The 13,675-nt window shown below is 43.2% G+C and overlaps 1 protein-coding gene across 4 annotated transcripts in view; it reads left to right on the forward strand.

Moving 5' to 3' along the window:
* The first annotated feature begins 11,172 nt into the window (after nucleotides 1–11,172).
* The window catches only part of SPTLC1 (serine palmitoyltransferase long chain base subunit 1), an 86,792-nt gene continuing 84,289 nt past the window's right edge, over nucleotides 11,173–13,675 (forward strand). Inside the window, exon 1 of one of the 4 annotated variants that reach the window (XR_010109127.1) lies at nucleotides 11,173–12,306. Coding sequence is in view for 2 of the 4 variants with exons in the window: in XM_034967702.3 (XP_034823593.1) it covers nucleotides 12,250–12,306 (57 nt within the window). In the remaining 2 variants the exon portion in view is untranslated. The remainder of the gene's footprint in view (nucleotides 12,307–13,675) is intronic. The other 3 variants (XM_034967702.3, XR_010109126.1, XM_034967699.3) reach the window with 3 other exon arrangements.

Here is a 13,675-nt window from a genome sequence, read left to right on the forward strand (position 1 = left end):
GCCACAACGACCACAGGCTTATGTAACAACACTCAATCCCATTTCAATTACTGAAAGCCTTCTCAAAAAGGATGGATACAAACACTCCAGACTACAAAGATTGAAATAAATACCTAACTCTTCAATGCTCAGATATCATTGAACATCCACAAGAATCAAGAGCATCCAGGAAAACATGATCTCACCAAATGGACTAAATAAGGCACCAGTGACCAATTCTGGAGTGATTAAATTATATGACCACTCAGACAGAGAATTCAAAATACCCATCTTGAGGAAGCCCAACAACTTCAAGATAACACAGAGTAGGAATTCAGAATTCTATCAGATTAATTTAATGAAGAATTAACATTTAAAAATCAAGCAGAGGCCAGGCACAGTGGTGCACGCCTGTAATCCCATCACTTTGGGAGGCTAAGGTGGGCAGATTACTTGAGGTCAGGAGTTCCACACCAGCCTGGCCAACATGGGGTTTAGTAGAAACCATATCTCTACTAAAAATACAAAAAATTAGCTCGGTGTGGTGGTGCATGCCTGTAGTCCCAGCTACTCAGAATGCTGAGACAGGGGAATCACCTGAACCTGGGAGGCAGAGGTTGAAGTGAGCTGAGATTGCACCATTGTGCGCCAGCCTGGGCAACAGAGTGAGAATCTAGCAGAAATTCTGGGGCTTAGAAACTCAATTGACAATCTGAAAAATGAATCATAATCTCTCAACAGTAGAATTGATCAAGTGGCAGAATGAATCAGTAGATTCAAAGACAGGTTATATGAAAGCACACAGTCCAAGGAGAAAAAAGCAAAAATAAATAAAAGAGAAGGAAGCACTATTACAAGATCTAGAAAATAATCTCAAAAGGGCAAGTCTAGTAACTACTGGTCTTAAATAGGACGTAGATGGAGAGACTGGGGTAGAAAGTTTATTCAAATAAACAATAACAGAGAACCTTCCAAACTTAGAGAAAGACATGAATACCTAGGAACATGAAGATCAAGAATACTTAGAATATTCAAGCCAAATAAAATTATCTCAAAGTATACAATAAGCAAACTCTCAAAGGTCAAAGATAAAGAAAGGATCCTAAAAGCAGCAAGAGAAAAGAAGCAAATAACATAAAAAGGAGCTCCAATACACTTGGCAGCAGACTTCTCAGTGGAAACCTTACCAGCCTGAGGAAATAGAATGACATTCAAAGTATTAAAGGAAGAAAAAGTTTGGACTAGAATATTATACCCAGCAAAATTATCCTTCAACATAAGAAGAAATAAAGACTTTCTCAGACAACAAAAGCAATCTTAGCTAACTAATATAAACATTATTTCTCTCTTTCATTTATATAGACTTTGTTTTTTTCTTTTTTCTTTTGGGACGGAATCTCGCCCTGTCACACAGGCTGGAGTGCAGTGATGCGATCTCGGCTCACTGCAACCTCTGCCTCCTGGGATCAAGGCATTCTCTGCCTCAGCCTCCAGAGTAGCTGGGATTACAGGCACCTACCACCACGCCTGGCTAATTTTGTTGTATTTTTAGTAGAGACGGGGTTTCACCATGTTGGCCAGGCTGGTCTTGAACTCCTGACCTTGTGATCCACCTGTCTCGGCCTCCCAAAGTGCTGGGATTACAGGTGTGAGCCACTGGGCCCGGCCTACAGGTTTTCTTTATTATCTCTAAGCAATGTTTTGTACTTTTCAGTATACAAGCACCATACATCTTTGGTCAAATTTATCTCTGAGTATTCCATATTTTAGGATACTATTACAATAGGTTTTTTTTTTCTTGAGATGGAGTCTCAGTCTGTTTTCAGGCTGGAGTGCAGTGGTGCGATCCTGGCTCAGTGCAACCTCCACCTCCCGGGTTCAAGCATTTCTCCTGCCTCAGCCTCCCAAGTAGCTGGGACTACAGGCACGCGCCACCATGCCTGGCTAATTTTTGTATTTTTAGTAGAAACAGGGTTTCACCACGTTGGCCAGGATGGTTTCAATCTCTTGACCTCATGATCTGCTGGCCTTGACCTCCCAAAGTGCTGGGATTATAGGTGTGAGCCACTGTGCCCAGCCTACAATAGGTTTTTAATTTCAGTTTCTGACACTTATTAAAAATAAACTTTTGTATCTTCAGATTTATAAAAAAGATGCAAATACAGCTGATATACTCACACGCAGTTTACCTGATCACTAACATCTTACATATTATAGTTTATTGATCTCATTTTGTTAGTGCATATATTGTTTTCCTGATTTTGTGTGTTCTTTGTAGCTTACTGAACATCTTTAAGATGATTACTTTGAATTCTTTGTCAGACAACTCATAGATCTCCATCATTTTTTTTTCCTTTTTTTTTTTTTTTGACACATGGTCTTAATGTGTCACCCGGGCTGGAGTGCAGTGGCATAATCATGGCTCATTGCAGCTCGACCTGCCAGGCTCATGTTATCCAAATGCCTTGGTCTCGCAAGTAAGTAGCGGGGACTACAGGCACATGCTACCACATCCAGCTAATTGTATTTTATTATTTTATTATTTATTTTGTTATTTTTTCTAGAGACAGGGTCTATGTTGCCCAGGATGGTCTTTGACTCCTAGGCTCAAGTGATCCTCCCTCCTCAGTCTCCCAAACTACTGGGATTAGAGGTGTTGAGCCACTTTGCCTGGTGATCTCCATTTCTTTAGGGTTAATGTCTAGAGATTTGTTCCTTTGATAGGGCCATGTTTCCCTGTTTCATGGTATGCCTTGTGATTTTTTTTTTTTTTTTTTTGAGACAGAGTTTCACTCTTGTCCCCAAGGCTGGGGTGCAATGGTGCAATCTTGGCTCACTGCAACCTCCGCCTCCGGGGTTCAAGAGATTCTCTTGCCTCAGCCTCCCGAGTAGCTGGGATTATAGGCGCCCTCCACCACATCCAGCTAATTTTTGTATTTTTAGTACAGACGGGGTTTCACCATGTTGGCCAGGCTGGTCTCGAACTCCTGACCTCAGGTGATCTGCCCGCCTCGGCCTCCCAAAGTGTTGGGATTATAGGCATGAGCCACCACACCCAGCCTTTTTTTGTTTTTGGTTTTTTGTTTTTTTTTTAAAGACAGGGTCTGGGCTGGGGTGCAGTGGCTTCATCACAGCTCACTGCAGCCTCAAACTCCTGGGCTCAGGCAATTCTCCTGCTTCAGCCTCCCCAGTAGCTGGGATAACAGGCATGCACCACCACAGCTGGCTAATTTTTTAAATTATTTGTAAAGATGAGGTCTCTCTGTGTCGCCCAGGCTGGCCTTGAACTCCTGGATTCAAGGATTCAAGTGATCCTCCTGCCTTGGTCTCCCAAAGTGCTGGGATTACCCACACACGAGTGTCCCTTTGAACAGACGCTTACTGAAAAAAAAATTGTTCCTAAACCAGAAGAGGAGTTTGCAAAGAATAAAAGGATATCTCAGAAGAGACCAAAGAAACAGAAGGTTATGGCCAGGGAAGAAATTCAGCATAAAATAAATGCAAATAAAAATTAAAAATATGTGTACCCAGATATTACCAAGAAGTTTTAGAAAATCAATACCTGAATGAGAACTAATACTCCTGAAGACAGTTAATAAATCAAATACTTGGAAACACTGAGGTAAGTATAATTGCATCCCCAGAGGAGCAAGTGATGTGGTTTTATATGCGTTACATTCAGTTTTTCTCCCCCCAGTTTTCCTACTGCCCCCCCCAACCAGGTCATCATCTCCACCACTCCACCAAAACTGCTCTCACTGAGGTCATCTGAGATGCCCGCATTGCTAAAGGCATGGTCAGTTCTTTGTCTACCTCTTGGCCTTTTAGCACTGCTCAACCAGATGGCCACTCCATTGTCCCAGAGCTCTCTCCTCGTTTTCTTTTCTTTTCTTTTTTTTTAATCATTAATAACTTTATTTAAATATTCCAAAGATCCCAACCCCATTCAAAAATAAAAATTGTAAAGCACTCCATTCAATAAAAGCACAGAAGTCCCCCTCAATAATTAGTATGACAATTCACGATACAGCTCTTACTCTGGGAGAGTTTATTTTGCCCTTTATTCCAAAAGGTACAAAATCATCTGAGGCCTCAGATATTAACCCCATTCCATGCTAATGTCACACCACTAAGGTGCAACTCAGTGTAATTATTAAAGCTTATAACACACTTCCCCAAGAATTTATAGATTCTTTCTATAAATAATAATTTAAAAAATAGTGAACCTTAAGACCAATACATGCTTAACAAGAGACCTGAAATTTCTGCAAGGACAGTTTTGTTTCTTGATAGAAGTATGACTTTTCAAAGTCTATTCCCAGCAACAGAAACACCAGACCCAGCTTGGCCAAATAAACAAAGTAAAACGAGTGATTTCTAACATGCTAAAAGAATACGTTTTCATCAGCTCCACAAGAAAGCAGTCCTGGTCATTCAGAAGGCTCCTATCATCCCACCAGTCTGCAGTCGTTAGAAATATATGCTTTACAGGCCGCAGGCTGTTCTGGATTTGGTTTCAGACACCAGTGACCAGAAGAGGCCAGTTTTGCATGTGAGGGGTGTGGGCCCTCGCTGCCTTGGGCCTGCTCACTGGGGTGGGTGGACCCCTGCCGGGTCACAGCCTGCTGTCACGTCCGGACTGTTGGCCTCTTCTGCGTCCAGGCTGTTGGGCTCTCCTGCTCTCTGTCCCTCAGTCACCTCTCCTGGTTTTCCTCAGACCTTCCCAATGTTCCCATTCAGTCCCATTGGCTGGCCGTGCCCGGGTGCTCAGGCTTGAGCCTCTTCTCTCCCCATTCCTTCCTTAGGTGATCTCATCTGGAGTCTTTAAGTTCTCACCGTAACCTAGCACAGGCCTGGCTGCTTGCAGCTTGTACAGCCAGTAACAAGGATGAAGTACAGGGATAGGAGAGTGATTGTATTCGAGCTAGCAGTGGGAAAGTAGTCAGTTTACACCTCCAGAAACAGCTTCAAACTTTAGGCTGGGAAGAGGGGATTCAAAGCAGCACCTTGGAATGGGAGGCATGCTGGCGCAGTGCTGAGTATAAAGCCTGTGTGTCCTGTTACCACGGTAACAGGAGCTGTGGTCCACCTGGGGCCCCGGCTGGCATCATCTCAACATCTCATATGTTGCTGGTGGGAATGCAAAATGATGCAGCCACTCTGGAAAATAGTTTGGGCATTTTTTATAAAACTACCCTGTGATCCACCAATGGCAATCCTGGGCAAGTATCCCAGAAAAATGAAAATTGATGTTCACACAAAAATCTGTACACAAATGTTGATAGCATCTTTTATTCATGACAGCCTAAAACTGCAAACTACCCAAATGTCCTTCAGCACATGAATAGCTAAACAAACTGTGGTACACTCATACTATGGAATGCCACATGGCCATCAAAAGGAACAAACTAGTATTCCACGCAGCTTCCTGGATGAATCTGTAGGGAATTATGCTCAATGAAAAAAGTTAATCCCGAAAGGTCTCTTATTGTATGATTCCATTTACATAACATTCTAGAAACCCAGAACTATAGAAATGAAGAGAAGGTTAGTGGATGACATGGGCCAACGAATAAAGGCAGGGAGAGGAAGGGAACTTGGTGTAGTGGTAAAAAGACAACACGAGAGATCCTTGTGGTAAATGAATGATTCTGTATCTTGACTGTGTCAATGTCAATATCCTGGTTGTGATATTGTACTATAGTTTTGCAAGATGTTAACACTGGGGAAAACTGGATATTGATGACATTGAAGGTAAAGAGTACATGTGCTATTTCTGAATTACTTCTTACAACTGCATATGAATCTAAAAATATCTCGGAATAAATAATTTTTAAAGCAATATTGTATTGGTATGGTACAAACAAATAGACTAATGGAATCAAATATAGACTCCAGATATAAATCCTATTAGGTTTGTTTCCCCAGAAGCAGACCACAAAACAAGGATTTGTGTAAAAGTAATTTATTAGTGAGCATTCTCAAGAAAAAAATGATAAAAGAGAGGGGAGTTGGGATGAGGAAGGGAAGGCCACTGGAGTGAGTTGAATGGTGGATCTCAAAAAGGCATGCCTATGTCCTAATCTCCACGTGATGGTTAGTTTTAGGTGTCAACTTGACTGGGCTAAGGGATTCTCACATAGCTGGTAATATTTATTTCTGGGTGCGTCTGTAAGGGTGTTTCCAGAAGAGATTAGCATTTGCATTCATAGACTAAATAAAGCAGATTGCCTTCACTAATGTGGGTGGGCATGATACAATCCATGGAAAGTTTGAGTAGAACAAAAAAGCAGAGGAAGGGTATATTTCATTCTGTGTAAGCTGGGACATCCATGTTCTCCTGCCCCTGGACTTTGGTCCTCCTGGTTCTTAAACCTTTGGGCGAGGACTGAATTACACCACTGACGTTCCTGGTTCTTCAATTTGCAGATGGCAGATTGTGTGACTTCTCAACTTCCATAATCATGTGAGCCTTTTTTTTTTTTTTTTTTTTTTTGAGACGAAGTCTCGCTCTTGTCCCCCAGTCTGGAGTGCAGTGGCGTAATCTCGGTGCACTGCAACTTCCGCCTCCCGGGTTCAAGCGATTCTGCTGCCTTAGCCTCCCAAGTAGCTGGGATTACAGGTGCGTACCACCACCATGCCCAGCTAATTTTTTTGTATTTTAAGTAGAGACGGGGTTTCACTATGTTGGCTAGGCTGGTCTCGAACTCCTGACCTCAGGTGATACACCCGCCTCAGCCTCCCAAAGTGCTGGGATTACAGGCATGAGCCACTGCGCCTGGCCAAGCCAATCATTATAATAAATCTCCTCTTATGTAGAGATCTATATATGTTTTATTTATCCTGTTTCCCTGGAGAGCCCTATTATACCCCAGAGCATGTCAATGTGACCTTATTTGGTGGAAGGGTCCTAACAGATGTAATGAAGGATCTCAAGATGAGATCATCCTGAATTATCCAGGTGGGCCCTAAATCTAATGAGAAGTGACTTTATAAGAGACACAGAGGAGAGACACATACAGGAAGAGATGGCCATGAAAAGATTAAGGTAGAAATTACAGTGATGCTGCCACAAGCCAAGAATTCCTGGAGCCACCAGGACCTGGAAGGGGAAAGAATGATTCTCTCCTAGAGCCTTCAGAAAGAGAGTGGCTCTGTCAATACCATGATGTTGGACTTCTGATCTCCAGACTTTGGAGAAAAAAATTTTGTCTGTTTTAAGCCACATAGTTTGTGGCAATTTGTTATGGCAGCCCTAGAAAACTAATACAGATTTTGGTACCAGGAAGTGGGTGCTACTTTCATAAATACCTCAAATTGTGGAAGTGACTTTGGAACTGAGTAATAAATAGAGGTTGGATGGTTTTTGAGGTACTTGAGAGAAAAGTCATAGAATTTCTTGAAGAGACTGTTAGTGGAGTTATGGATTTTAAAGGCAATTCTGGTGAGGGAACAGAAGGAAGTGAAGAGCATGGTAGAGAATTCTTCCATCATCTTAGAAATGTATATCTCATCATGAGCAGAGTGTTAGTAGAAATACAGATGTTAAAAGTGGTTTATGTTGAAGGCTAAGAAGGAAATGAGGAACATGTTACTGGAAACTGAAGGCAAAGTGATCCTTGTGACACAGTGGCAAAGAACTTGGATGAATTGTGTCCTTAGGTGGACAGCAGAATTTGTAGGCAATGAACTTGGATATTTAGCTGAGGAGATTTCTAAGCAAAGTGTTGAAGACGCAGCCTGGTTTCTTCATGCTGTTTGTAATGAAACACAAAAGGAAATAAGCAAATTGAGGAAGGAGCTGTTAAGCAAAAAGAAACAACACTTGATGATTGGGAGCTTCTTGGCCTATTCAGATTGCAAAAGATGCTAAAATTGGGAAACTCACTGTTGGGAAAGTGTACTCTGGATACAGGGCCAAGGGTGTGCCTGGACAATATTGTGCTGAAGAGATCTGCTATACAACTGATGGATCCCTCAATTATCTCACGGATCCAAGGATAGATCCAGCGTTATCCAGGAAAGATCTGTGGGGGTTCTTTTATCTAATGGCATGGATCCCTGTGACATACATGGGAGCCTCAAAAGTTCTTGAGAAGGTTGTACCAGAAGAAACACTGTCAGCTTGGCCTGAAGGGGCTGAGACAGGACAAAGTGAAAGAGAGGCTGTCAGATATGCACAATTCTTCAGGCAAGAAGAGGACTGATAGAACTACTCAGGTATCAGCATGTGCTGCCCTTCAAGAAAAAGGAAGAATCACTATGAGGACAGGGTCATGGGCACAGGGGTAGAGGCTGAATGTTCAAGAGCAGAGACCTACCAAGTTGCCATGAGCAAAGAGGCCTATGAAGCCATGAGCCCAAAAGACACAGCTTCAAGCCACAGAGGATTATTCCCAGACCTTGAAACCAAATGACTTTGCCTTGTTGGATTTCTAACTTGCTTGGGATTGATGACCCTTTTATTCCTTCTAATTTCTCTGCTTTGCAGTGAGATTGTCTATCATATACGTGGCCCACCTTTGTGTTTTGGAAGCAGGTAACTTGTTTTCTAGTCTCACTAGTCAATAGATGCAGAGGAATTTTGCCCTTGCATAGCTCATACCCATAGACTCACCTACACCTGATTATTTATATGTGAATATTTGAGACTCTTTGAATTAATTTTTATGATATTTAGGTGAGAGTTAAAACTTTTGGAGATGTTGAGATGGAATGAATGTATTTTGCACATGAGGCAGATGTGAATTTGGAAGGCCAGAGGTTGGACTATAGTAGGTTAAATGGTAGAGCCCAAAAAGACATGTTAACATTCGAATCAGGGAATAGAACCTGGGAACATGGCCTATTTGGAAAAAGGTTCTTTACAGATGTAACTAAGTTAAGGCTCTCGCTGGAAGAGGCAAAAAAAGTCTTCTCCCCCCAGAGCCTTTGGAGGGAGTATAGCCCTGTCAACACCTTAATTTTGTACATCTGGCCTCCAGAAATGTGACAGAATAAATTTCTGCTGTTTCAAGGCACCCAGTTTGTGATCGTGTGTTACAGCAGCCCTAGGAAACTGATACAGAGGCCAAGCAAAAGTTCCAAATCAAGCAAAGTCCCACGGTGTATTCCTTCCAGTTATCCCAAAATATAACAATCCCAAAACAGTGGCTTAGAACAATAACAATCGTTTATTTTTGCCCACACATTTGGGTGTCATCTGGGCTTAGCTAGGCATACCTCACTCAGGGTCTCTCAGTGGTGGTAACCAGATGGTGGCTGGAACTGGAGCCACCTCGAAGGTGTCGTCCCTCACACGTCTGGTACCTGGACTAGTAAGACTCAAACAGCCAGGGACTGGGGCAGCTGGGGCCCCTTAGTCATCTCTTTCCCCTTCTATGTGGTTCTCACATGATCTTTCTACATGGCAGCTGTATTCTCTTATAGAAGCTGCCACAAAGATATGCCTTTTGATGAGTGTGTAAAAGAATTTGCAGATAGTACCATTGACTCAGAATTGCAGAGAGTATGGTGAAGTTCACCCCTCAGAGTTGTCTTGCTAAGTAGGGCAAGGAAGCTGCAATATTTATATCCCAGCTACCATCAGTAATCCACACTGGTAAGTACTGCCCAGGAGAAGATACATTCTCAGATACTTCCAACTCTCCAGGAGAGCAGGAAACGTGGGAATGGCAGCCTTCAAGGGGGTCCTCTGAGAAATGCAGGCGTGGCTGCTGGAAGGAAAGCACCCGGGGGAGGAAATGCACGCAAGCACAGGACCGTGGGCAGAGCACTGACACGGACTCCATATCGCCAGCTTATGTGGAAATGTAGCACATAGTGTAGCGGCATCATTATCTGGGGTAATACCTGAGGTTCATTGTCCCACAGCCACGGAAAACTAGGACGCGACACACCACAGTGAGGTTAAGAGCAGAAGTTTAATAGGCAAACGAAAGAGAAGAGCTATCTGTGCAGAGAAAGGGGTCCCAGAGAAAATGGGTTGCCAGTTCTGCGGTGAAATGCACAGGGTTTTATAGATGAGCTTGAGGAAGCGGCGTTTGATTTACGTAGGGAATGAAAGACTGGTTGGACCAGGTGTGCCATTTGCATAGTGCATGAAGAAGCTGGCCTTCCCACCCTAATATTTTATTCTGCAGATGGCTTCTCTACCTGGCTGATGCCATGTTGCCTGTGCCTTCACTGTACACGTGGTGACAAAGAAAATGGAAGATGGAGTCTCCATATTGAACATACCTGGCTTCCAGGTAGTCCTTTTCTATCGGCACAACTGCCAGCATTCTCCCGTGCACTGCCAGCTTGCTTATCTATGTTTGTAGCTCAATTTTTCAGGCTGCTCTTTGCAAAAAAGAAATAATTTTGGGGTTGCTTTTTGTTCAGAAAGAAGCTCTGCTGAGGACTCTCTTACCTTCGCTATCTGCCTAAATAATTTCTTTTTAGCTCCTGTATCAATAGCACTGGTACCATTTCAGAATTCTGGGGAAAGTCAGGGTTACTCAAATAAACGGCACTCAAAAAATTGTTATTCCTTTAGAAAAAAACATAATTAAGTCCCTTAACTCTCATTATCCAAAAATATAGTTTCCAGAGTAAAGAGCTAATTGCAAATAACAACAAACTGCTGCAAGAATGGTTGGAAACCATAGATGTGGTGAAGAAGGCCTTTCTAAGCAATATGCAGATCCAGAGGCAAAAAACAGACAGAAGCACTACATAAAATTTAAAATTAAAGTATGATGAAAGAGCAGAAACAACTAGGCGGCAACTGAGCAAAAATATTTTTCACATATGAAACAGAAAAATATAAGATATTCAGAATGTATAGAGTTCCTACAAATCCATAAGAAAGCAAAAATAACCAAGAGAAAAATGGATTAAGAATATGAATTGGCGATTCATACAGTCTATAAATGCCAATAAACATATAAGAAGCTGCACAACCTCATGAGTAACCAGAAGCATCAATAATAAAGGTTAGTGAGGTATCATTTTATCTCCATTAAACTGGCAAATTTTTTTAAAAGATTGATAATATCCATCATGGACTAGAGCATAGAAAAACTTCCAAATTATTTTAATTGGTTGAGCCATTTTGGCAGTACTTATCAAAATTAATAACGTGCATAGTCTTCAGATATATCCCATGTTGAAGAAACTGGTCAGAAAAACTCCAACACGCACAGAAAGATATACACACAAGGAACATCGACAGTTATGGCAGCATTATTTGTAATAGGGGAAAGGTGGGAACAACATAAGTATTCACCAATAGGGAAACGTTTAAATAAAATGGAACGATGAATATACATAAATTATTCCATGGAAGTCTTCAGCCATTAAATATGAGATATATTAGGAAAAAAATGCTAGAAAAAAATTTAAAAAAAGCTGTAGAAAAGTCTTGTCCCTATGATCTCAATTATATTTAAGAAATCCAATCCAATTAAGTATGTGCGCGTGCATACTGTTTGCATATGCATTGGAAGGCTCTAAAAGGTTCTGCACCAAACTGCTATATGATTTAATACCTGCAAAGCCTTGGCCTATGTCTGACAAAACAGGAAGTGCTATATGGGTTGGCTATTTTTGTGTATAATTATGCATTTCTTAATGATAATGCATTCCTGGATTACTTATGCTACTAAACGTAAACGTATTGGCCAGGCGCGGTGGCTCACGCCTCTAATCCCAGCACTTTGGGAGGCCGAGGCAGGCGGATCACCTGAGGTCAGGAGTTTGAGACCAGCCTGACCAACATGGAGAAACCCCGTCTCTACTAAAAATACAAAATTAGCCAGGCGTGGTAGCCCACGCCTGTAATCCCGGCTACTCGGGAGGCTGAGGCAGGAGAATCGCTTGAACCCGGGAGGCGGAGGTTGCGGTGAACCGAGATCACGCCATTGCACTCCAGCCTGGGCAACAAAAGCGAAACTCCGTCTCAAAAAAAAAAAAATAAAGTAAACGTATTGCAATCATTTTAACTCTCTGCGCCCAGCTGATGACCAAGTGTAAGGCCCGTTCATTACTACTTTCTCCATCCTGAATCCAGCAGGGAGGGTAATAGGACACAAGGTAAACAATTCCTGGAAAAACTGCGGCATCCCACCTGACCCCGTCCAGCCTCCTGTCAACCAGTGCGCAAGTGCGAGTAGGCGGTGCCCAGCGCTCCGCCGCCCCGCCCTCTGCGGAGGTGATAACGACACTGAGCGGCGACGCGCACTTTTAGGACGCGCTTGTGACCCGCCTTCCGGAAGGAAGCGGCTAACTATGGCGACCGCCACGGAGCAGTGGGTTCTGGTGGAGATGGTACAGGCGCTTTACGAGGTGGGCTCCGCGCCATTAGCGGTCCGCGACCACACCCGGGCCCGGGGAGGGTGGGAGGACGCGTGTGAATTTGTGGCCTGAGACCTCGGCGGGACTGGCTCGGTCACGCCCAGACTCGGTGCCTCTTGGCTGGAAGGACTGCCGGGAGCTTCTAGTCCCAGCGGTTGAGTGTAGGGAGGAACGGGCGGGGGCGGGGGCTGGGACCGAGGGTCTCGGTTTGAATTCTTATGCTCCGGGTCCCCTGGAAGCTCCGGAAAGGAACACGTGTAAGGGGACGCAGGAGACAGGTCTGCAAAAACCAGAGTTTAGACGGACGATAAAACGGAGTGGTGAAAATGAGTGGAACACCTTCGTCTGGGAAGGTCCTAAGGAAGTCAGCTCTTTGGAACTACGGTACAGTTCGTTGGGGAATAAAATTGTAATAAATTGGAGTTTGTCTGTTTTTGTCGAAAAGAAATCAAGTGACTTAGGATTTGTGAATAAAAAATAGTTTGTCATTCTTCTGCGTACATCAGTTTTCTATCTTATAAAGATACAACTAGTTTAGTCGATTTTTATTTATTTTTGTGTTGTTTTTTTTTTTGAGACGGTGTTTCGCACTTGTTGCTCAAGCTGGAGTGCAAGGGCGTGATCTCGGCTCACTACAACCTCCGCCTCCCGGGTTTAAGCGATTCTCCTGCCTCAACTTCCCAAGTAGCTGAGATTACAGGCATGTGCCACCATGCCCGGCTAATTTTGTATTTTTATTAGAGACGGGGTTTCTGCATGTTGGTCAGGCTGGTCTCGAACTCCCGACCTCAGGTGATCCGCCCGCCTTGGCCTCCCAAAGTGCTGGGATTACAGGCGTGAGCCACTGCACCTGGCCGTAGACTTTTAAAGGAAGAATAGTTAAGAGTTTTTTGAAGCCTAGTTATTTCAGATACATAAGATAATAAGAAACCAGAATGTCAATCTTAGTGTTCATTCATTTAATAACTGAGATTCCCCGTGCTGTCTTGCAGAGCTATTCATTGGGCACTGAAGAACTTATTTTATTTTATTTTTTAAAGACAGGGTTTCACTCTGTCGCCCAGGCTAGAGTGCAGTGGTGCGATCAGCTCACTGCTGCCTTGACCTCCCAGACTCAAGCGATCCTCCCACCTCAGACTCCCGAGTAGCTGGGACCACATACCACCATGCCCAACTAATCTTTTTTTTTTTTTTTTAATAGAGACGGGGGCTTGCTGTGTTGCCCAGCCTGGCCTCGAACTCCTGGCCTCAAGTAATCCTCCTGCTTTGGCCTCCCAAAGTGCTGGGATTACAGGCATGAGCTACCACACCCAGCTGCAACTGAATTTTTAATTTAACTTAAATAGCCACATGTAACTTA

Source organism: Pan paniscus, chromosome 11 (assembly GCF_029289425.2).
Source record: "Pan paniscus chromosome 11, NHGRI_mPanPan1-v2.0_pri, whole genome shotgun sequence".
Lineage (NCBI taxonomy): Eukaryota > Metazoa > Chordata > Mammalia > Primates > Hominidae > Pan > Pan paniscus.